Below are 23,743 nucleotides of genomic sequence, written 5' to 3' on the forward strand. Positions count from 1 at the left end.
TGTTATCTAACAATGTCCGTACGTTCCATGTTCCATCCTAAAAAGGGCTGCTCAGTCATGGATACAGCTGCCGGACTACTCAACTGCCTCGGTCCTTGAGGTAGAACGACTGAATCCATATCCACCGCCCATGTGCCAGTCTGTGACTAGGGGCTTCCAGATTTCACAGTCCTGCCCCCGTCGCCACTCGCTGATCGCCATGGGACTTTTGTAGGTTTGTTTTTATTTTTGTTGGAAGACGCCTGTGCGTGATTTTTTTTAATGTGTGGAGGTCGGTGCACGGCCGGTCAACACACAGTCTTCACAGAGTGAGGTTCCAGCAGTGGTGTGGTTAACACAACGACAGTGGCTTCTCAGTCTGTTGCAGCCTTCTTCCGCCTTCACAGCCGTTGTAACATGTACCATGTTATCCTCCGCCTGCTCCGCCGTTGAGGTCTTTGGGTGTTCGGATTGTGCTTGGTCTGGAACCTCCCCTGCGGCCACTCCTGGGAGTGCATCACTCCAGTGGTTGTGCCCACAGGTTCATCGGAACACGCAAGCCCCCTCACCACGGCAAGGTGACAATCCATCGAGGGGGTAATCACATTGATTAGCATTGAAAAGTCTTGCAGCTTCAGAGCCTGGCTGAGTCCTTCTTGGGGGAATCCTTTGTTAGGTGGTGTTAGCTGGCTCTGATTGTTTCATGTCTGGAATTCCCCTGCTGTTCAAAACATGGTGGCGGGAAAGCATTCTAAAGAGAGCAAGTGGGGGCAGGATGTGATGTCCAGGGTCTGATCTCTTTGCAGTACAACACTCCATGGAATGACGACTGCTTATTAAAGTGATATTGTGTAGCTTCGAAAACCTCTCATCCTAACTCTGACAAAAATAGTCTGCCATTGATTTGGTGGTAGATCTGAGCTTTTAGCTCTCCACTTTCCTTGGTTGTTTTGAGACTGGATACTTATATTGCACATATATAAAATGCAACCGGGTTGCGCCTGGAACTGCTCCATTCCTCCCTTTGCAGAGGTACTGAGAGGGTTAGAGGCTTGGAGGCCAGGTTGGAAGCTCCTTTTAGGGGCCTTGATGGAATCCCTGGGCTGTCGGCTGCCTATATAATGTCTCTCTTCCACACAGCTATATAAAATCCATATTGAACTGGGATATATGGCAACATGGACTAAGATAATCAAGTTCAAAGCAGATATTGTGGATTATCTGCCTAGATATTCTGGGTTATATGGCTGTGTAGAAAGGCCCTGAGATATATCCTGCCTCCTGTGATCTCAAATTGATTATTGGCAACACGTGAAGCTGATCTGCTGAAATCCTGGTGGGTTAGCAAAGTATGCTGTCTTTCCCTAATCTTACGAGGAGTAGGGCAGAATGTGGTAAGTGAGGTGAACTGAATTTTTGGGAAGTGAGGGTTCGGGTTAAAGGGGTCCAGGGAACAAATCAAGCTTGAATTTTCTGTCAAAGCAAAATTTATTATTTATTTACAGTATTTATATTCCGCCCTTCTCACCACGAAGGGGACTCAGGGCGGATCACATTACACATATAAGGCAAACATTCAATGCCTTGACATAGAACAAAGACAAACGCAGGCTCCGAGCTGGCCTCGAACTCATGATCTCTTGGTCAGAGTGATTTGTTGCAGCTGGCTGCTCACCAGCTTGCGCCACAGCCTGGGCTGTGCCTAAACTGTCATCATATTTTGGACACATCATGAAATGACATGACTCATTGTAAAAGATGACATTACTGGGGGAAATGGGAAAAGAGGATGAACCTGATACATGTGGATTAACCCAGTCAAGGAAATCACACTTACCCTAAGTTTACAAGACCTGAGCAAGGCTGTTGGTGAACAGGGCTCTTGGGAGCCTGTCATTCATAGGGTTACCAGATTGACAGCTGGTACTTTGGTGATCCAGTGAATACCATATCTTGCTTCTTCACTGTCACTCTTCTTTTACATATTCTGAATCTGACGACCTAAGATCCTTGCTCCTGTGGATGACAGAATAGGAGGGAAGGTGTCATTCTGCCTTCCTTGGGAAGGGCGTTTGAGTCTAAAAGAAGCCACCTGGAAGGTTCCTCCTGAACCAATAATTTTTGTGAAGGTAGTACAATGCAGAGAAGTGCCCCAAGACAGTCTCCTTTGATTAGGGTGGAAAAGAATGGTGAGGAATGGCATCTTCTACATAATGTGAGGAAATATGTTGCAGGGAGAGCTAGCTTTTGCTGTGAGTCTTAATAGGTGTTTTTGGCTCATCCGATCCTTTTTCTTAGATTTGATGTCCTTGCAGGTATATGATGAAGACAAGAGGAAGAAATAGATAAATATATTTGCAACTGTAAGCTCATTAATGAAAAGTTGGTCAGATAACAGACAGAATTTGTATGGATTTTACCTAGAATTCTGAGCTTTGTCAAACACAGATTGAGATATGAAATGGTGACTTTAGGCCCCTTTTACACTGCCATATAAAACTCAGATTATTTTCTTGGAACTGGTTTATATGGCAGTGTAGACTCATATAATTGAGTTCCAAAGCAGATAATGTGTTTTATCTGATTTGATAATCTGGATTATATGGCAGTGTAGAAGGGGCCTTAGGGGGATTCAATTTTCTGTTGCTGCAGATCAACCAAACTAATGATCACCATCTATTAATCTTGGCCTCTGCTTCTTAAATTGTGGATCCTTACCCCAAAAAGGCTGCCATTAGTTCAATGTTGTGGTCCTGAAAAAATTGGCAATAAATGTCTTCTGAATGGCACGCAGTGGCTGTTATAGACATTCACACAAATTTGTTGTGCAGTGTTTACAGTGGAACAAAAGTGGTTGTAGGTAGAAAAGTTTAAGAAGCTCAACACAGCAATTTCCAGATGTCTGGATTGCAATTCTTTGGTACATCTACATAAAAAAGAAATACTCCTTGCCTGTGTGGGTCCATGCTTCCTTGCCTTCACAGAAGATGCTTCAGATGTACTTCATAAAAAGGATAATCAACCTGTTTAACAGGGCTTGAAATTTTTGATTTGTTATCACTAAAATTTGTACTTATTTTATATACCTATATACCCGGTGGCGCAGCAGGTTAAACTGCTGAGCTGCTGAACTTGTTGACTGAAAGGTTAGCAGTTTGAATCCAGGGAGTGGGGTGAGCTCTCGCTGTTAGTCCCAGCTTCTGCCAACCTAGCAGTTTGAAAACATGCAAATGTCTGTAGATCAATGGGTACCACTCTGGTGGGAAGGTAACAGCGCTCTATGCAGTCATGTCGGCCACATGACCTTGGAGGTGTCTATGGACAACGCCTGCTCTTCATCTTAGAAATGGAGATGAGCACCAACCCCCAGAGTCGGACACGACTAGACTTAATGTCAGGGGAAAACCAACTTATATACCTATATTCTCCAGGGTCATGTGAAAATTTCTTGAGCCTAAAGGGATTGGAGTGGAAAAGTTTAAGAAACCCTGGTCTAGATTGGCGTTCCCATCATCACTGACCATTGGTTATGCTAGCTGGGGCTTATAACTGTTATGTAGTTCAACGTATCTGAAATGTACCTTTTTAGAAAAGCCTGAACTGTATCCTGATATATATACACATGTATGTTCAAGTTAGCACAGTTTAGCAATTTTTGCACAGCTATCTCAAAGTGGCCAACTCCCAAAAATCCTAACAGCTGGTAAACTGGCTGGGATTTCTGGGAGTTATAGGCCAAAACACCTGGGGGCCCACAGGTTGAGAACCACTGGAATAAAAGAATCAAATGTATTGTGGTGTTCAGTAGTGCACAATTTCCTCAACTTCTCTGAACTTTGGCATAGTGAATACTTCTGGTCTTGAGAGTGTAGGTTCTATCTCCTGAATTATTTGAACCAGTGTAGTTTCAATCCAATACCATTATTTTTGCACTAATCATTATCAGGGCTGGAATAACAAGCTGCGCCTGATATTCGACAGAAGGTCCCAGCATTCCTCAACAATGATTAACAAGGCTAAAGCTAATGGGTTTGCAGTCCAACAAATGTGTGAAGGCTGCATGATTCCTGTCTTTCCTTATCAGCCTCCATGAGGGAGCCCCCGATAGTGCAGTGGGTTAAACCCTTGCGCCGACAGAACTGATGACTTGAAGGTTGGTTTGCTGACCTGAAGGTTGCCAGTTCGAATCCAGCCCGGGGAGAGTGCGGATGAGCCCCCTCTATCAGCTCCATGCGGGGACATGAGAGAAGCCTCCCACAAGGATGGTAAAAACACCAAAACATCCGGTCGTTCCCTGAGCAACGTCCTTGCAGATGGCCATCTCTCACACCAGAAGCAACTTGCAGTTTTTCAAGTCGCTCCTGACATGGAAAAAAAAGCCTCCATGTGGCCCAGAATCATATTATGTTTTATTTCTTCTGGGGAATAAAAACTGGAGTTTTTAGAAATTTGATAGAGGAGCTCTCTATAGAAAACCAAGCTCTGGGTTTTGTGAGGGTGCAGAAAGTCAGCATCTCACCCCACCCAACATGTTTCTTACATGTCTGTTGGTTTTGGCTGTTACTACTCCTGGCTGTGAACCATCTAAGCCAGATGTTTCTCCAGCTTCATTTGATGGAACATTTACAGAGAGAGAGAGGGAGTCTGATTATGAAAACTAAGTTGTTCTGTTGCCTGTTGTAGGTTAGAGAAAATAACATAGAGTGAGGATGAGGTGACAGTGAAGGAGGAAGCTTTGAAATTCTAAGATTGTTTTCATTTTGTCCTTCCCATCGTAGATTTAATGGAGCCATTTGGCACCTTTCCCCAAGATAGCAAGCATCCTGCTGTGTCCTGGGAAATCTTGCAATTCTTCTTTTTAAGAACACCAAGTTCCTTTCCCCTTTCTTGACAGAGTCACGCTGTCGTTCTTGGGAATAATAAATCTGTGTTGGGGAGCAAATTGGTAATGTGCAGCCTGTGAACTGGACAATGTGAAAATTCCTTCCCATTACACTGATTTTTCTGTCTTGAAAACAGTAAATAATATTCCTTGGTTGTACAATTTTCTCCAAGTCTTCAACTCCCATCTCTTTTACCTAGCATTTGGTCAAAGATGATAGCCATGCAGCTGGAAACATCTGGAGGGCACCAGATTTGGGGAATATTCTGTAGGGCAGGCATGGGCAAACCCTGGCCCTCTGGGTGTTTTGGACTTCAACTCCCACAATTCCTAAAATCCTATTGGCTCTCAAGAATTATGGGAGTTGAAGTCCAAAACACCTAGAGGGCTGAAGTTTGCCTATGCCTGTTGTAGGATATGGAAGAAATGAAGGACTGTGGGATGGGTGGGGGCTATAGCAACTCTGGTTCATCAGATGGCATCTGGCTTCTTTTTTTCACCTGGACTATGAAAATACGTATTACTTGATGTAAAACCTGCTTGGTTAGTTGCTGCATTTCTTAGCTTGCTTCATAACCAAAGACCTTAAAGTTGTGCCGAGTGGCAAAGACAAATGGGTAGCTATAGAAATTCTCTAGGTCACCTAGAGGAAATGCTTGTTGGATTTCCAACCCATTTTAGCATATGCAAAGATTGCTAACATCTCTTCCACAAGTGTCCCAACATGTAGGCTGTTGTAAAATGTTTCCTCAAATGTGTTCTGAAAGGAGTGTGTGGACAACCCTATTCTTGGCTGAACTTGATCACTGATACTGTTGTGAAAGCAATTACATTGGAGGTTCATAGATGTGTACTGAGTAAGATCTTTTATTGAACTCTCAAACATACATATTTTATTACTTAAAATCAATAGTCGTGATTCTGTCAGAGCTTATGCTGGCATCGTTTGCATACATAGACAAGTTCCTACTCTTTGCCACTCTTTTATCATGATAATAGGGTGATAACTATGCCTCAGCCTTGGCTTCAAGCTGCAATGGACCCAGTCCTTTGCTTCTGTGCAGCCCTTCATGAAATATGAGTTAAGCTCAAAGCAGATTAAGAAAATTTTACCGCTCAACCCACGCTGTTGCTTTTGCCTTGCCTGGACTTGGACTGCACCAGTAAGTGTGTGCTTTTAATTTTTGAAGTTCCTTTAGCCTCCGCTGGCCCAGTGTCAGGTTCATGTGACTGGCACAGAGAGTGAGGCCTGCAAATGCTTATCTGAGAGGTTCACCTGTTTGTCTTGGACAAGCTCTTCCTTGGCCAGGGTGTTCTTGCCTGCATCCGCTGGAAGGTTTCCCTTATAAACTATGGTTTGAAGTAAGTGCCACCAGGAAGGGCTTGGGGTGGAATTTCTTATTCATGATTGTGTGTCTGACTATAACTTTATGTGATCTGGTTGAGAGGCAGTTTTGAGCAAAATGGTCTGAGGGAGATGGCTCAGGAGATTCCTCTTGGATCTACTTCACAAAAAGCCAGGAGAGTCAAGCAAGACATCTCAATTTTTTAGGAGCAGTGTATGTCTCATCTCCCCATATGGCTGGGATATTTCCATTATTCCTTGATCGTAAGTTTCCTAAGCATACCTGGTTAGCTACTTGCCTAAAATCAGGGGGTATGAATTGTATGGGTTGATGTTGCACTGCAGCTCTAATCATTCCTTGTCATTGCCCGTCTTTTATTGGGCTAATGGGACTTGCTGTCCAGAAGTTGTTGTTTATTCGTTCAGTTGCTTCCAACTCTTTGTGACCTCCTGGGCCAGCCCACGCCAGAGCTCCCTGCCCGCCGTGGCCAACCCCAGTTCCTTCAAGGTCAAGCCAATCACTTCAAGGATACCATCCATCCATCTTGACCCCTCTTCCTTTTTCCTTCCATTTTCCCCAGCATCATGATCTTCTTCAAGGTATCCTGTCTTCTCATTATGTGGCCGAAGTACTTCATCTTTGCCTCTAATATCCTTCCCTCCAGTGAGCAGTTGAGCATTATTTCCTGGAGTATGGACTGGTTGGATCTTCTTGCAGTCCAAGGCAGTCTTAAACGTTTCCTCCAAAACCACAGTACTCAGAGGACCGCATTATTCCGGTGTAATTCCCAGCCTGGGTTAGATAGACCTGTGGTTTAATTCAGCAGCACAAATCTTAATTCTAGTCTGAAATTACTAATTAATTTAACTCAGTTTTTCTCTTTTGCCTCAGATAAGTCTGAGATCTTTCTGCTTTGAGGGCCAGAATATGGAAACATTCATTCCACCATTCTGTGCCCATCTTTCTCAAGACTTTCCCCTTCCGTTCCTTCATGCTGCATAGTTTCTTCTCCTCATTGAGTCCTCCATAGAATCATAGAATCATGGAACTGGAAGAGGACCTCGTGGGCCATCCAGTCCAGTCCTATTCTGCCAAGAAGCAGGAAAATTGCATTCAAAGCACCCCCGACAGATGGCCATCCAGCCGCTCTTTAAAAGCCTCCAAAGAAGGAGCCTCCATCACACTCTGGGGCAGAGAGTTCCACTGCTGAACAGTTCTCACACTTAGGAAGTTCTTCCTAATGTTCAAGTGGAATCTCCAGTTAACATTCTCTTGTTTCAGATACTTCTTGTGCCCCAAATAGTCTTAATTGTGTGTGAGAAACACACCATCTTCTCTGTATCCCCACATGTTCACATCATGGTATTTGTATATCCTCTTTACCTTTGTTATTTGGAGGATGTGTATTCTGTACCCTCAGGTAATTGTACCTATGCCACAAAGCAACCAACACCTAGTTGGGGTTTCTTAACACCCTGTATGGATGCCGGTGCACGGTTAATTTTGGCTAATGGTTGGCTTAAAAAAATTCAAAGCAGGAACAAATGGACATGCTGTTCACAACTCTAAGTAAGAGTTGGTGTGAAAACAAGTGGGCATACTGGTGAATGTTGTTGACCACTCTAGTCTGTGTGGCCTGGCCCAAATGGAAACTAATACATGCAATAGAAACTTCCAAAAGTAGAATGTTATTGGGCAGAAACCCATGCCCCAAATACTTGGTCTCTTAATGGTTTCAAGGGAGGGTACTAGTTTGGCAGTGAGATCCAGGATTATTGGTGGGAGGACAAGGTTCCTTCCAGACCCGAGTGCCATGTCTTGCTTGGCCTGGCTTGGATCTCATTAAAGTTGACTGAGATATTTTGAGACACTAGAAGTGCCTTGTAAAAGCTTTTAATTGCTATATATTGCATGTGAAGCTTTGAAGAATACATAGAACTGAAATTGGTAGCACTGTTCCAAGGGCTACTTCTTTCCTCCTCCTGTTTTGCAAGAAGAAGTGCCAGTTTCACCCACGTGAACTTCCTCCCTTTCCTGTCTCCTTCCCCTTTTCGCCTGGTCTAATGGAAAAATGAAATTGCATAGCTTGAATTCTTCTCATGGACAATTTTAATATATTGTTTATTAAAGGCCCACTCTTCAAAGGCTGGGCATGGGTTTTCGGCACGCTGGCGGAGTGGGAGGCAGGTCCGGATTTGCTCTGTGTCTCTTGAAGGTTTTTGTCTGCTCTTGCCAGATGGTTGTCTTGGAATTTTGAATGTCTGGCTTGGAGTTGCCCGAAGCCATCTCCTTTCCCTTGGTCATCTTTTGCCTTGGAAGCCTTTCTCCCCCCACTCCCCTTTCTTCCCTTTGCCTTAACCAGCTTTCAGATTTGAACTTGGTGGCGTGACTGGGTGAGGCTGTTTTCTTCAAGATGGAAATGCCACTGTGGTGGCAATGCTCAGGTTCCATACTTCGATCTCCCTTGCTTCAATCCCTTCTTCACTGTGTCTCTGAATCACTGAAGAAATCCACAGATTGGTTCTTTTCATGCAGAACTTTACAGAGATATTGAGCTGTAACTTGGCACGATCTGACCTGACACCAGGAGAGAGAGGTGGGCTAGGGGACCTCTCCATCTTGGCTTTATGCTGCCTTGTAGGAACGAAGCAGTGCTAGCTTTGGTGTAGTTGGCATCCTCTTATTTGTTGGAACTCTTGCCATTTAATTTAACAGCGGCACCAGCAAAAGTAAAAACCAATATTTGCAGTCACATGTTTTCACAAGGAAAAAAACACCAAAATCTACTCCTTATTGAAATCTTGTGGGTTGAGCTGCAACAAGCCTTGTAGTATTACTTAACAATCTGTTCTTCTTCAGGCCACAGAAACTTCCTGACTATTTCATTGCTTCCTTGAAATATTAATCACATTTTTCACTCTGGCTGCCTTTTTAGTATCACTTTATTTTTCCAGGAAAGAGAACTCCTTAAACTTGCCAGGGAATAATAGAGTGCTGTGACCTGAATTGATTCTCTTTGTAACTTTGATTTTGGTAATTGTGAAGGGGCTCAGAAAGAGTCTTCACTTGTTCTCTGCCCCCTTTTGAAATTAGGCATCACTTGCATGTTTTCTAATTTGATCTTCAATAGGGGCTAGAAACTTTAAAAAAAATCAAAAGCTAAGAACTATATAATTCAAGGTTCTAAAACTGCATAATGTGTTTGTTCAGACAAGATATCCATCCACATAGCTCATTGTATGGGTTTTTCTCAGACAATGTGTTTTATAGATACAGGGTTCTGCAGAGGAATTGACCAAGATTGAATCCCATAACACAGAGTAGAGTGTGGCACTAGAGCTACATCTGGACCTCTAGATGTTATGTAGATTCCTAGTTTCACCAGATTCCTTAGACACTTCTAGCAATGCTAATTCATCTTCTAAATAGTTTGCAGGGGCCCATTGCATAAATTAATTTTTTTAGAATACACTTTTCTAAAACCAGGAATTGGATCATCAGCTGCTTTCTATTTTGGGGGGCATTTTTGGGCAGATGATTGATCCTTGGAGCCCCTAGTAGCGCAGCAGATTAAACCACTGAGCTGCTGAACTTGCTGACCGAAAGGTTGGGGGTTCGAATCTGGGAAGCGGGATGAGCTCCCGCTGTTAGCCCCAGCTTCTGCCAACCCAGCAGTTCAAAAACATGCAAATGTAAGTAGATAAATAGGTACTGCTCTGACGGGAAGGTAACGGCACTCTATGCAGTCATGCCGGCTACATGACCTTGGAGGCGTCTATGGACAATGGCGGTTCTTTGGCTTAGAAATGGCAATGAGCGCCAAGCCCTAGAGTTGGACCCAACTAGACTTAATATCAAGGGAAAAAATTTACCTTTACTAATTGATCCTTGGGCCTGCTGTAATTGTTCTGCTTGGCTCTTACTGTACTGAAATTTCCTCCCATTGATCTTTCTGGAAGAGATGGGAGACAAGAAGGCATGAGTGGGATACCACATGTCCTTTTAAGAAAAATCTTTTGAACAAGGATGTAGTTATTTATTTAGAAGTAAATTGAGGATCCAGTTATAATGTATTTAAAAACACAAAGTTAAAAAACTTGGCATTCTACTAGATTTCCTTTGACCAGAAGCTGACCACTTGGAGTGCCTCTGGTATCACTGTGAGAAGGTCCTCCATTATGCAAGTGGCAGAGCTCAGATTGCATTGTAGTAAGTGGTTTGCGGTTTGCTCTTCTCCACACTCGCAGGTTATGGACTCCACTTCGTATCTCCATTTCCTAAGATTGGCTCTGCATCTTGTGGTGCCAGAGCTCAGGGGGGTGATTTGATGTATGGGGTGATTTGATGTGGTGTTACTTCATAGGATGGGGTTGGATTGGATGGCCCTTGGGATTCCTTCCAACTTTGTTATTCTTTGATTTTGAGATAGGCAATTCACTTTTTGTGTGTGTGTGCCAAAAAACTAAAATGTGGCATGGGCATCTGGAGCAATTGTGGCTGTAAAGAGCACTCGAGAGGCTGCATGTGACCTTCATCTAAAATAAAAACACAAATCACCCCCTCCCCTAGCAAATTGGGTGTATAAATTAGGAAAAAGAAAGGTCATTATGATGCAAGTTATAAGAACGTAGAAATTAATAAAAGAGGGAAAACAAGACTTGATCTATATGAGATCTGCCTATTATATAATCTGATGAAAAACTGTGAATAATTTGTTTTAATACACTATACTTTTTAGAGAAACTGTATTGGATTCTAACTATTTTTGGTGTATCTCTTGGTACAAAAGTATTCAATGATTTACAGAGTCTTAGGAGACATTAACTGATTTAATATACAGTACAGTCTCACTTATCCAACATAAACGGGCCGGCAGAACGTTGGCTAAGCGAATATGTTGGATAATAAGGAGAGATTAAGGAAAAGCCTATTAAACATCAAATTAGGTTATGATTTTACAAATTAAGCACCAAAACATCATGTTATACAACAAATTTGACAGAAAAAGTAGTTCAATATGAAGTAATGTTATGTTGTAATTACTGTATTTACGAATTTAGCACCAAAATATCATGATGTATTGAAAACATTGACTACAAAAATGCATTGGATAATCCAGAATGTTGGATAAGCGAGTGTTGGATAAGTGAGACTCTACTGTAATTGCAAAATAAGACATATAGTTTGGCTTTTACTTGACCCTCCCCTCTCTTTCCCTTCAAGTTTTAATGCATTAAAGGGAAAAAATCTACTAAAGTGCAAAGCCTTACCTCTAGTTCTGCACTTATGTCAGTTCAAAGCGGCCTTGAATATCTTTAGAAATGGAGATGTGCGCCTTGCCAAAAGAGCATTTTCTAGATGGTGGTTTTACAGATTAACTGGGATCTTACCGCTGGTGCTGATTGTTCCCTCTTTGAAGCATGCTGGAAGTTACTTTGCAGCCACCCAATCTAACATGTAGTGCTTGTTACAGATCCCTCACAGAACGTTGCTCGGTTTTGTTGCCTTTCATCTCATATTTGAAACTGAGAATCTTGTGGTACTTTCAAGACAAAAAAAAGTTTGATTTGGCAGAAGCATTGTAGACTTTTGGCCGCTTCATCAGGAACATCCGATGAGATCAGTCTACAAATGTTTCTGCCAAACAAACTATTATGTCTTTAAATTGTCATGTTTTGCTGTAAGACAGTAACACAGCTTCTCAAATCAGATTTTAAAAATTTCACATAGAATCTTTCCCAGTGTCTTCACTTCATCATTACTAATCATTACTGTAATTATTATTCAGTGCTAATGATCCTGCTGGAAGGTGTAATGCTTGGACAGTCATTTACTGTGCTTGACCACTGAATTGATGTGGCCTCCTTTCTCTCCAGCTCCTGGAATATGTGGGAAAGGGGAAGAGCATCATTGATGTGGGTCTTGCCCAAGCCCGGCAGCCCCTGAGTACTAGGAGTCACTACTTTGAGGTGGAGATCGTGGATCCTGGAGAGAAATGCTACATCGCGCTGGGCCTGGCTCGCAAGGTAATGAGAAAAGTCTATGGTATCGTTTTTTTACCATGTGCGTGTATGTGTGTATAAGTGTGTGTATACACACACACTCACAAGCTTAGGTACCCAATGATGTTAAGGATAAATATTATAAAAAGTCATTGCTTGTTTTTGGAGTGTATGAATGGTCACATTAGAAAATGCATAAAGGTGTGGGTAAACTACTACTCCCATCATCATCTATCATTGCCCCCAAACCTACCAATATGTAAAGGGTCTGTGTGCCAAGTACAGTTCAGATCCATTGTTGATGGGGGTCACTGGGCTTTCTGGGTGAGGGTGGGCTGCAACTCCCATCACTCTCGGCCAGTCTCTCCCCAAACACCTCCATTATTTTCTCTTGTTTTTGGGAAGGTCTGTGTGCCAAATTTGGTCCAGATTGGTCATTGATGGGAGTCACAGTTCTCTCTGAAAGTGGGAGACACCTTGGAAATAGTCCACAAACATACCAACATTTTTTCACTTTTACTATATAGATAGATAGATAAGATATAGATGTTAGGTAAAGGTAAAAGTTTCCCCTTGACATTAAGTCTAGTCGAGCCCGACTCTGGGGGTTGGTACTCATCTCCATTTCTAAGCCAAAGAGCCAGCGTTGTCCGTAGACACCTCCAAAGTCATGTGGCCGGCATGACTGCATGGAGTGCCATTACCTTCCCGCCTGAGCAGTACCTATTGATCTACTCACATTTGCATGTTTTTGAACTGCTAGGTTGGCAGAAGCTGGGGCTAGTTGCGGGAGCTCACCCCACTCCCCTGATTCGAACCACCAACCTTTTGGTCAGCATGTTTAACCTGCTGCACCACTGATAGAAATATATGTGTATGTGTGTGTATGTGTAATAGTCAAATTGTCTCCACTATTCAATAGTTTTCCCACTCCAATTTCTGTTCCCTATGATGCCATCCTGTGTGGCTGGAGACTATGAGCATGTGGCTTTTAGGACATTATCAAACTGTTACTCTACATCAATTGCCATGCAACATCTTAGGGAATCCCAAGATTTGCAGTTTAGGGAAGGACATTGAGAATCCTCAACTAGAGGTCTCTTGGGCCTCATTGAACTATAAACACCAAAATTCAACATAATGTTGGCATGCCAGTTAAAGTGCAATAATAGCACTATTACAATACATTGTGATAGGGTCCTTTAAAGATGTTTGTTGGGATCTTTCTCATACATTTGGCACTCTCTAAATAGCTGAGGGAGGGGAAATTGTGTGGGATAGACCCAATGCCTACAGGCATTGTTTCATATGGAGGAGACACATGAGCCTTAAGGCTGGGACTAGAGCAATTCTGAGCAATTTTCTCAGTTAAAATGCATCTTCCTGGCAGAAATTGCAGAAATAGTATAGGGAGCAGAGCTTGCAGTGGGCTGCATGTCGATGTACATTTTCCAATTGTCTCTTGCTAAGCATTTCTGGTGATACAGGGATTATTCCTACCTGAAACCATTGTGATTCAGTTGTAGACAATTATATTATGTAACAATATTTGAAAATTTTCTGTTCCTGATAGCGTTATTTACTGTTTAAGTGTGTGGCACTTATTTTGAAAATAGTTGTTCTACTCCAGAAACTTCATTTTTGTGACTGCCGCAAACTATGTTGAATTGGTTTAGATTCTGTGAGATATTCATTGAAAAACTATAGCAGTTCAATAAACCTTTTTCATGTTTTTATGATAGAACTAATTAGGAAATAACATTTATAGCCCACGAACAAAAATCGTGTTACATAGTGTTATGATTAAGGTTGTGTGTGCATGTGGCTGGAAGAAAAGGATTGCGTCCTGAAGTGGAAACTAGAGTTTAATCCATTCAAAATCTAGCTCTTCAAAATTTCACTATGGGTTACTAGAGGTTGTTTCCGAAGTCTTCCAAATGTTAGGATGACGAAACGTCAGATGAATGAGGAAAAAATGTCACCTTCTAGTTTCCATGTAAGCCCATTTTAACATGAACATTGTATCTCCAAAGGAAATAATACAAACTAGCAACCTCTTAGAGGGAAAAAGGTTGCATGACATCAATAAAGAGTTTTAGATAGGGGATGGAAACTGTTTTGTAAGATGATAATGGGAATCTTAAGGTGAAGTCTATCTCAGGGCTCTCCCAGCATTGGGGAATTTTATCTCTCTCCACTCACATCTCTGCTTCATTGTTCTGCACAGTCTGAACCTGAATTTCTCCTTTCTGGTAAAAAATTCCAGATAATAAATCAAAATCAGGCAGGGTTGAATGGTGAGACTGGATTGGCATCTGCCCTACTTCCTTTCCTGTCAGAGGTAGCCATCTGGTTCTGTTTGTTTGCTTCCAAACATGGCCAGGATTCATGTGGCCTTTTGAGGCCGGGCCAGTGCATTCACCCCCTCACTATGGCAGGCAAATCCTAGGAGATCCATCATCATCACCGTCATCTTTATTTTTACCCCCCATTTTCTCTCCACAAGGAGACTCAAACACACATGCCCAAAGACAGGTTGCAGCACTCTTCTAACAAAAGCCTCTGATCACTAAACACTGACTCTGCTTGGTTTCTCTCTTGCCTTAGGATTACCCGAAAAATCGGCATCCTGGCTGGAGCAGAGGATCTGTGGCTTACCATGCAGGTGAGTGAAGATATGTGGCACTTAAGGGTCAAGCTTTGGGCAGAGTGGGCGGACCAGCAGGATGACAGAATGTCTTATGGCACCCCCATCCGTAGATTCAATATCTACAGTTTCAAGTATCCACAGCAAGTCTTGAAATGTGTCCCCCATGAATGCAAGGGTCGTACTGTATATGCTCTATTTCTGTCCCCTGTTTCTTTGAAACTGATAAATCTATGTGAAGGAGAGGAGATAAGTATAAAGATATTTAAATAGCAGTAAACCGATAGGTAAGAAGAAAGGAGAGCTCCAGAGTTGTGGGCCAATATTACAAAGGCAGGATTTCTCCAGATAATCTAAGGGTAATACGTTTTTTGTACTAGTAGGCATCTCCCCAGGTAAATATGCCCTAAAAGTTTATTGATTTATTTTTGGAATGCCAATATATGTAATCCACCTATTTGTTAGTACAGGCATGGGATTAGAGGGCTCGAACATTGAGATTATTATGGGATCTTATAAACTGGCCCTATGTCCTTGTGATTAGGACAGTAATTGCTGGAATCCTGTTGGTTATTCCCAGCTAGTCTTCACTCATTAACATAATTGTTGAAGGACAAGTCAACACATTGGTACATCCCATAGATTCATTAGCTCTACTCTAGCCAGGACTTTTTTTTGTGTGTCAGGAGCAACCGGAGTTGCTTCTAGAGTGAGAGAATTGGCCATCTGCAAGGATGTTGCCCAGGGGACGACCGGATGTTTTGATGTTTTACCATCCTTGTGGGAGGCTTCTCTCATGTCCCCGCATGGAGCTGGAGCTGATAGAGGGAGCTCATCCACACTCTCCCGGGTTGGATTCAAACCTGGCAGCTTTCAGGTCAGCAACCCAACCTTCAAGTCACGAGGCTTTTATCCACTAGGCCATCGGAGGCTCCTAGCCAGGACTGGAAATAGGATTAAATGAGTGGTTTCCATTAGAGGGAGAAAGAAATATGTAGGCAATGCTTTCTGAAAATTCCAGGTTTTCTTAGTGACGGGTGACTTGGAGCAGTGAGCAAGATGGGAGCAGTGAGTTGCTGTGAGTTTTCCAGGCTGTATGGCCATGTTCCATAAGCATTCTCTCTTAATGTTTCGCCCACGTCTATGGCAGGCATCCTCAGAGGTTGTGAGGTGTGTTGGAAAACTATGCAAGTATGGTTTATATATCTGGAATGTCCAAGTTAAGAGAAAGAACTCTTGTCTGCTTGAGGCAATTGGCCACTTTGATTGCCATTGAATGGCCTTACAGCTTCAAGGCCTGGCTGCTTCCTGCTTAGGGGATCCTTTTTTGGGAGGTGTTAGCTGACCCTGATTGTTTCTTGTCTGAAATTCCCCTGTTTTCTGAATGTTGTTCTTTAATTACTGTCCTGATTTTAGAGGGTTTTCAAAATACTGGTAGCCAGGTTTTGTTCATTTTCGTGGTTTCCTCCTTTATGTTGAAATTGTCCACATACTTGTGAATTTCAATGGCTTCTCTGTGTAGTCTGACAGTAAATAAAGAACACCACTCAGAAAACAGGAATTCCAAACATGACACAATCAGGGCCAGCTAACACCTCCCAACAAAGGATTTCCCCAGGCAGGAAGCAGCCAGGCTTTGAAGCTGCAAGCCATTCAGTGCAGCCAATTGCACCATTCACACTTGCCTCAAGCAGACAAGAGTTCTTTTTCCCACCCTGGACCTTCCACAGATATAGTTTTCCAACAGACCTCATAACCTCTGAGGATACCTGCTTCCCATAGATGTGGGCAAAACGTTAGAAGAGAATGCTTCTGGAACATGGCCATACAGCTCATAGCAACCCAGTGATTCCAGCCATGAAAGCCTTTGACAACACAAAGATGGGAGCAATTTGTTCTCATGGAAGCTAGAAGAATCACAATAAGCTATGGAAACACAATAGGCTGTCTTCTTACACAAGTTTGTTGAACAGATTTGCATTTAGATGTGAAGAGCTTTGAATACTATAGAACCATCTCTAGAATATTCCTAGAGAAATGTACTTTTTAGCCCTCCAGTGCAATTCTGTGATAAACCCTCACTGGACGTTAACACTAGAATTGCACTGTATTGGGTAGTGTTAAAGGATCCCGTGTCCTGGATTCATGTTACCCTGTGCATAATCCCCTCGTCTACACAGGTGACATTGGTGAAAGTGTCTTCTAGTGAGTCCATTTACCATCCTCAATCTTCTTAGGATCATGTGATAATTTTCTGAAGATCCCCAATTTAAAAACATCCTGATTGAGACTTGATTTAAACCTTTTGGAATTTTTGGTTTCCTGTCTCCATCTCCTCCACACCTTTCTTTTTTTGTTCCAACTCTATCCTTGGCCTTCCTTCAGTACAGCTGGGAGTACCTTTTATTCCCACCACCTCCCTTCCACTCCTTGCTTTGCCCACATGGCTGTTCCTTCCCCAGGCTTGGCTACTTCCCCTCTTGTCTTGTTGGGATAGCTCCTGCCCTTTCTTTCCAGAGCACTGTGCCAAGGGAAGTTTGAAAAAGAGGTTGAGAGTCCTGTCCAAGAGTCAGCTATTTCTCAAGGCCTCCTTTCCCTCTACTCTGGATGTTTTCTTGTGCTGAGTTCTTTCCCAAACTTGAAATGACTGGGGCTAAAGGCAGGCTTTACTGGCTGATATGCAGCCACTTGTTTTCTTGGCAGAAAGATTCACTAGTGGATGTTGAAGCTGATCAGGAGATGTCACTGCCAGGAACTGTATTGGAATTAGCCTTGGAGAAACCTAGGGTCTTGTCCCAGCTCTGCTGTAGATCCTAATCCCAATTTTTAAAGTGACAAATTTGGTAAGTCACGTCACTGGGTGGTTGTTTAAGTGAAAGAAACACAGAAAGTAACCCGTCTTTATGGAACGGAATGAAACAGACGATTATAGAGTGGAAAAGAAAAGAAAGCCCAGAAGCAGATTTAGACCAAATCTGAAAAATGGAAAACAGAGGAGAAAAGTTTGGTGGGTTTCATATATAAGAAAATAATAATAATAAAAAATATTATTTGAAACAAACACTGATCGAGCCATGGAAAGAGGAATTTAATAGTAATGAGAAAAACATTGAACACTGGATCCATACAATTAAAAAATAAACACATAAGGATTAAAGAAACACAACGGAATATATGCACTAAATGGTATTGAACCCCAAATCAACTAGCACAGTGGTTCTCAACCTGTGGGTCCCCAGATGCTTTGGCCTTCAACTCCCAGCTGGTAAACTGGCTAGGATTTCTGGGAGTTGTAGGTCAAAACACCTGGGGACCCACAGGTTGAGAACCATTCAACTAGTGCATATAACTGGCACTAGTTGGCACAAATGTAGTGGAACAGGTACCTTTATGCATATGTGATGGGATTGTGATAAGATAGAAAAATTCTGTAATAAAATAAAGAGTGAAATGGGAGAAATGTTACAGCCCAAAGTAGAGCTGAATTAAAAACATTTTTTTATCCAGAGAATATAAGTTAAAGGTAGCTATCAAGAATGGACTAATATTGTAATATATGTGATAGAAGCTGCCCAAGCAACTGTTCTGGTCTGGGAAGAGCAAAGAAAATGGGAAATAAAAAATGGTTCAAGTACTTAGTAGATTTTATGTTTTGGGACTGGACTATATATCTGAAAGTAGAATCATATACACGAATGGTCATCCCAATGAGAACTGGGATTCGAAAAGAAAAATTCTGATAATCAGAGTCAAAGAAAAAAGAAAATATAAGGAACTACAACAGACTATTGTCACAACCAATCAATTAAAATAATATTGTAATAGAGATACAACTTTTTCTGGAGAGTAGGGGGGAGGGAGGGGGTAATATTAGTAGATATGTTTGGAAATGAAAAGGTCAAGAGAATAGGATATATCAAAATAAACAACAATTTAATGGGAAATTATTGACCATTTATTTCTCCTTCCCTCTTTTCTTCTGGGAAAAATGAATGATGCAGAAATCTTAATTATATCCTGTACGAAACTTTTTTTTACTAGTTTGGCAGCATAAAATACTTCATAACTTAGTGACTGTATAAAATTTTGCTATTTGGCATATTTAACACATTTAAATATATAAACCTTTTTAATTTCATATAAGCAAGATTGAATGTATCCTAAAGAAAGAACTATATACTAATACATGCATATATTAATTTGGCTATGTATCTTCACTTTTGCTATTTGAGAAGTAGGGAGCAAAGGAAAACAGAAAGGACACTTTTTCTTATAAAGAAATGAGATGTTTTAACTTGGGTGGAAGCATTACTAGCTTTATGAACGAGGCTAGCAATATATTTGGATATAATGTTCAACTCAACTGAATTCTTCAATGCGATATTATAGAATTATAGAGTTGGAAGAGACCTCATGGGCCATTCAGTCCAACCCCCCCTGCCAAGAAGCAGGAAAATAGCATTCAAAGCATCCCCGACAGATGGCCATCCAGCCTCTGTTTAAAAGCCTCCAAAGAAGGAGCCTCCACCACAGTCCGGGGCAGAGAGTTCCACTGCTGAACAGCTCTCACAGTGAGGAAGTTCTTCCTGATGTTCAGGTGGAATCTCCTTTCCTGTAGTTTGAAGCCGTTGTTACATGTCCTAGTCTCCAGGGCAGGAGAAAACAAACCTGCCATCATGGCCGTCATGTCTATAATCCCGAAACACATATTGGATGAACATGTTGTGCATGTTTAATGTATACACAGAAATGTATTGCATTTTCCCCATTCTGAAGACTCTTCTACATATGTATCTTTATATTCCAGAGCTGAAATTTTGAACGAGCAAAACTTTTTAAAAACCAACTTACTGATTACAAAAGACAATACTTCAATTGACTTTTTAAAAGTCTCTTAACATTTCTAGTTCTACCATTGAACAAAATAGTGGAAAATATGTCCTTTTGGTGAAATATAAAGGGAAAAAACCTTCCCCAATTCCCAGCTTTCCATTTGTCTCTGTGTCTCTTTCTCTCTCCCTCAAACACTCTGTAAAAGGCTGTTCCATTTTATAACTTATTTAACTTTATAACTTATATACATGCAAATGTAGTTGTGTGTAGATGCATGATTTTATTGAGAGAACCATGTTCAAGTACTGCATTATATCTGACTATTCTATATAAATTCAGGGACAGGGCTTACTTTGAGAGCCAAATTAATTATATTGCATCTTAAATGCATTTTAGGCAACAGGCTTTGGTTATGTTTGCACTGAGCATTTGGGTACTTTAGGTGGGAAGATAATTCCCAGAAGAAATCTGTGACCTTTAATAACATCACATTAAAGATAAGCCAATCTTAGCAAGAGATAAAATGCTCTGTGGAACATCAAAACACCCAGTGGAAAATCTTATTAGACACCTGTTGTTGTCTTCCTACATTTTGATATTTCCCAAGATATTTCCCTTTGAACTTTTAAGGGTCATGGTTAGACCCCTGAAATAAAACTTGTTTTGTGTTTCTTCTGATGTTGAATTCTCCACTTGTGGCCATTCCTATTCTTGCAAATGGATGGAAGAATGCACACAAATAGGATTGTGATATCACTTACATTTCCTATAAAAATAAGATAAAGGGATAAGCACTTGGTGCTGCTGGAAGCTGTCCATGTTTCATAGGAAAGTCTGCCTCATAATCTGAGATCTTGTGCTATTGGATACCGCCAGAAAATGGACTCCTTGGCTAAGGGGTTTAGATGGTTATTTTCCCTTAATCTTATATTCTTTTGTCATTGACTTCTGTTGTGGATTTGAATGGTGTTCCAAGTAGTTTTCTTTGTATCCTCAAACTGAACGCTTTCCCTTTTTCAAGAGCAATATTGGAGTCCCTGGTGGCGCAGTGGATTAAACCCTTGTGCTGGCAGGACTGATGACTTGGAAGTTGGGTTGCCGACCTGAAGGTTGCCAGTTCGAATCCAACTGTGCAAATGAGCTCCCTCTATCAGCTCCAGCTCCATGTGGGGACATGAGAGAAGCCTCCCACAAGGATGGTATAAACATAAAAAAAACCAAACATCTGGGTGTCCTCTGGGCAGTGTCCTTGCAGGCGGCCAATTCTCTCACACCAGAAGCGACTTGCAGTTTCTCAAGTCGCTCCTGACATGAAAAAAGAGCAATGTTATACCTCAGGTACTCTGATCTTACTGTGAAGCATAAGTTAATGAGTGTGTGTATCCTGAAATGGTCCTTTTTCCTTGGGGACCTCAACATCCATGTTAAGTGGATGAGAAGTAAAACTGAACTTGAGCTGCTTCTAGAAAACAGGAGTCTATTGTAGGAAGAAAGCCCAATACATTGCAAGATTTGACTTTCATCCTGGATTGGCCATCTAGATGTCCTATTTCTATTGTAGTAAAACAGTGTATCTAGAATGGGCAAAATTATCTCAACTACCACTACTGTGACCTAGGAGGTAGAGAAGAGGAGGCAGATGCAGTTCTGTCTTGACCAGGCTCCAAAGGCATATGAAAATCCCACTCAACTACTGACTAGAAGGAGAGACAAAGAGGCAGTTCCTGCATAATTTAATTTCCTCTCACCTGCCATACTCTTTTCCGTATGTGGCATGTTTCAATTAAAACATAACTCTGAGGGCAAGGAACTGTTTTGCTCTTTTGTTACGTTTTAAGCACCATATACAATGATGGCATCATATAAATTAGGACCCCCCAGTGGCACAGTGGGTTAAATCCTGACCTGAAGGTTGCCAGTTCGAATCCAGCTTGGGGAGAGTGTGGATGAACTCCCTCTGTCAGCTCCAGCTCCATCCAGGGACATGAGAGAAGCCTCCCACAAGGATGGTAAAAATATCAAAACATCCTGGCATCTCCGGTGGCGAAGTGCGTTAAAGTTCTGAGCTGTTGAACTTGCAGACTGAAAGGTCCCAGGTTCATATTCCGGAGCGGCTTGAGTGCCCGCTGTTAGCTCCAGCTCCTGCCAACGTAGCAGTTCAAAAACATGCCAATGTGAGTAGATCCGGCGGGAAGGTAATGGCGCTCAATGCAGTCATGCCGGCCACATGACCTTGGAGGTGTCTACGGACAATGCTGGCACTTCAGCTTAGAAATGGAGATGAGCACCAACCCCCAGAGTCAGACATGACTGGACTTAACGTCAGGGAAAACCTTTACCTGGCATCCCCTGGGCAACGTCCTTACAGTTGGCCAATTCTCTCACACCAGAAATGACTTGCAGTTTCTCAAGTCGTTCCTAACACACACAAAATCATATACGTTTATGATAATAATAATAGTATATTCTTTTAAAAAACTGCCTTTGTTGTACTAGGATAAGACAAAAATATTCTTTATTGGCAAAATTACTTAAAGTCAAAATGCAATGGGTATTCTTCCTAAAGTAAATGGGCATTTTCTGTGGTTAATCTGAGGTTTGCCACTTCTTTCCCTTGGCTGCTTTTGTCTTGTGTTTGGTGCTGTCTACAGTATGCTCTTTTCTCACACTATGGTTCAGCATGAGACTACCTTGACGTACCTACTTGAGCTTATACATTATGTTGATCTGTTGCTTCTTCTAATAGGACATCCTGTAAGCAATACTTGTCTAAAAATGTCTTGCTCATATTGATAACTATGACTAGCTCTGAATGAGCTAGAACTGTTCACCCTGAAACCCTTAGTTATCTTGTTTAACTTGTGGAGCGTGCCTCTGGGAGGACGGGGACGGGGGACATTCAAAGTGATACACACCCTTGTCACTTGTAAGCTTGCATACATAGAGAAGGTTGTGTTGTTAGCTGCCTTCAAGTTGATTGATGGTGATCCTATGAATAAGACATCTCCAAGAAATTTTTATCTTCCAACAGCCCTGCTCAGGGTTTGTAGACCTAGAAATTTAGCTAATGTGTTTTCTGCAGAGCAGAAACAGCCTTGGAGGGAGAAGGTTTTGCTAAACCTTCGATTTCTGGTAGAGCCCCGAAGCCATCCTTTTTCCTCCCTGCTTTCCCACCTCTCCAGCCCTTCTGTCTGCCTCTTCGTCCTATAGCTGCCGAGCCAGACGGGATTCCCTAAAAGGCACTCTTGCTGACCAGCCTTCATGATTTTCGACACACAGTTTGGAATGTTTACCCAACATTATTCCCAAAGTTTCCCTGGCAACGGCAGGAAATATTTACTGTCCTTTTGCCAAGCAAGCCTCCTTCACCGGAGACAAAAGGCTCTTGGCCAGGTGCCTTATGTTCCGGGCGCCCGCATCCGCCCGCATAGCTGAACTTGGAGAGACAGAGGGAGCGCCAAGGCCTTTCAAGTGGTCTGCGGCCTCCCTCTCTCTTTTGTTCTTGTCTGGCTGGAGGCAAGGAACTGTTCTCTGACCACCAGGTTCTGAACTTGCCTTGCTTTGATCATGGGTGAATGGTGGGTTTCTTTTGTTGTTGCTGCTGTTGTTGTTTGCTCTGGCAGGGCAGTGTAGCTGATTGGTTAAATCTGCTTCTTTAGCACCGGAGGGGTCTTTTGAATGGTAAATAAGAATGATGGGATTTTTTAAAAAAAGCTTTCAAGTCCTCTGCCATTTTGCCAAACATACCCCCGGAAATGAAAACCAGGCCTGCCTGTTCTGTTTCAAAATGCAGAGGTTGCCACCCCATGGCTGTTATCCCGAGATGTACGATCCTGTCTACATGATCAAGGGAATCCTGGGTTATTATTGATCTTGTGGGTCCATTGATTTAGCAATTATGACAGTTTTCTTCTGAGAGGCTGTAATTCCTCCCTTTAGGAATTTCCAGTTGTGTTAAGATCTACTGATATTCCTAGTTTGCTTCTATCTCAAGTCTTGCTATGTGGGCATGTAAATTTGAAACAAGAGGTAGAGCTGAACGGTTGTTCTAGGA

The 23,743-nt window shown here is 42.1% G+C and overlaps 1 protein-coding gene across 4 annotated transcripts in view; it reads left to right on the top strand.

The window, feature by feature from the left end:
• spryd3 (SPRY domain containing 3) overlaps positions 1–23,743 on the top strand; it is a 51,495-nt gene that overhangs the window by 17,872 nt on the left and 9,880 nt on the right. For all 4 annotated transcript variants that reach the window (XM_008115098.2, XM_008115100.2, XM_008115097.3 and 1 more), the window contains exons 8-9: positions 12,084–12,233; positions 14,817–14,874. In XM_008115098.2, the coding sequence (XP_008113305.2) occupies positions 12,084–12,233; positions 14,817–14,874 (208 nt within the window). The remainder of the gene's footprint in view (positions 1–12,083; positions 12,234–14,816; positions 14,875–23,743) is intronic.

The sequence above is a fragment of the Anolis carolinensis genome, chromosome 2 (assembly GCF_035594765.1).
Source record: "Anolis carolinensis isolate JA03-04 chromosome 2, rAnoCar3.1.pri, whole genome shotgun sequence".
Lineage (NCBI taxonomy): Eukaryota > Metazoa > Chordata > Lepidosauria > Squamata > Dactyloidae > Anolis > Anolis carolinensis.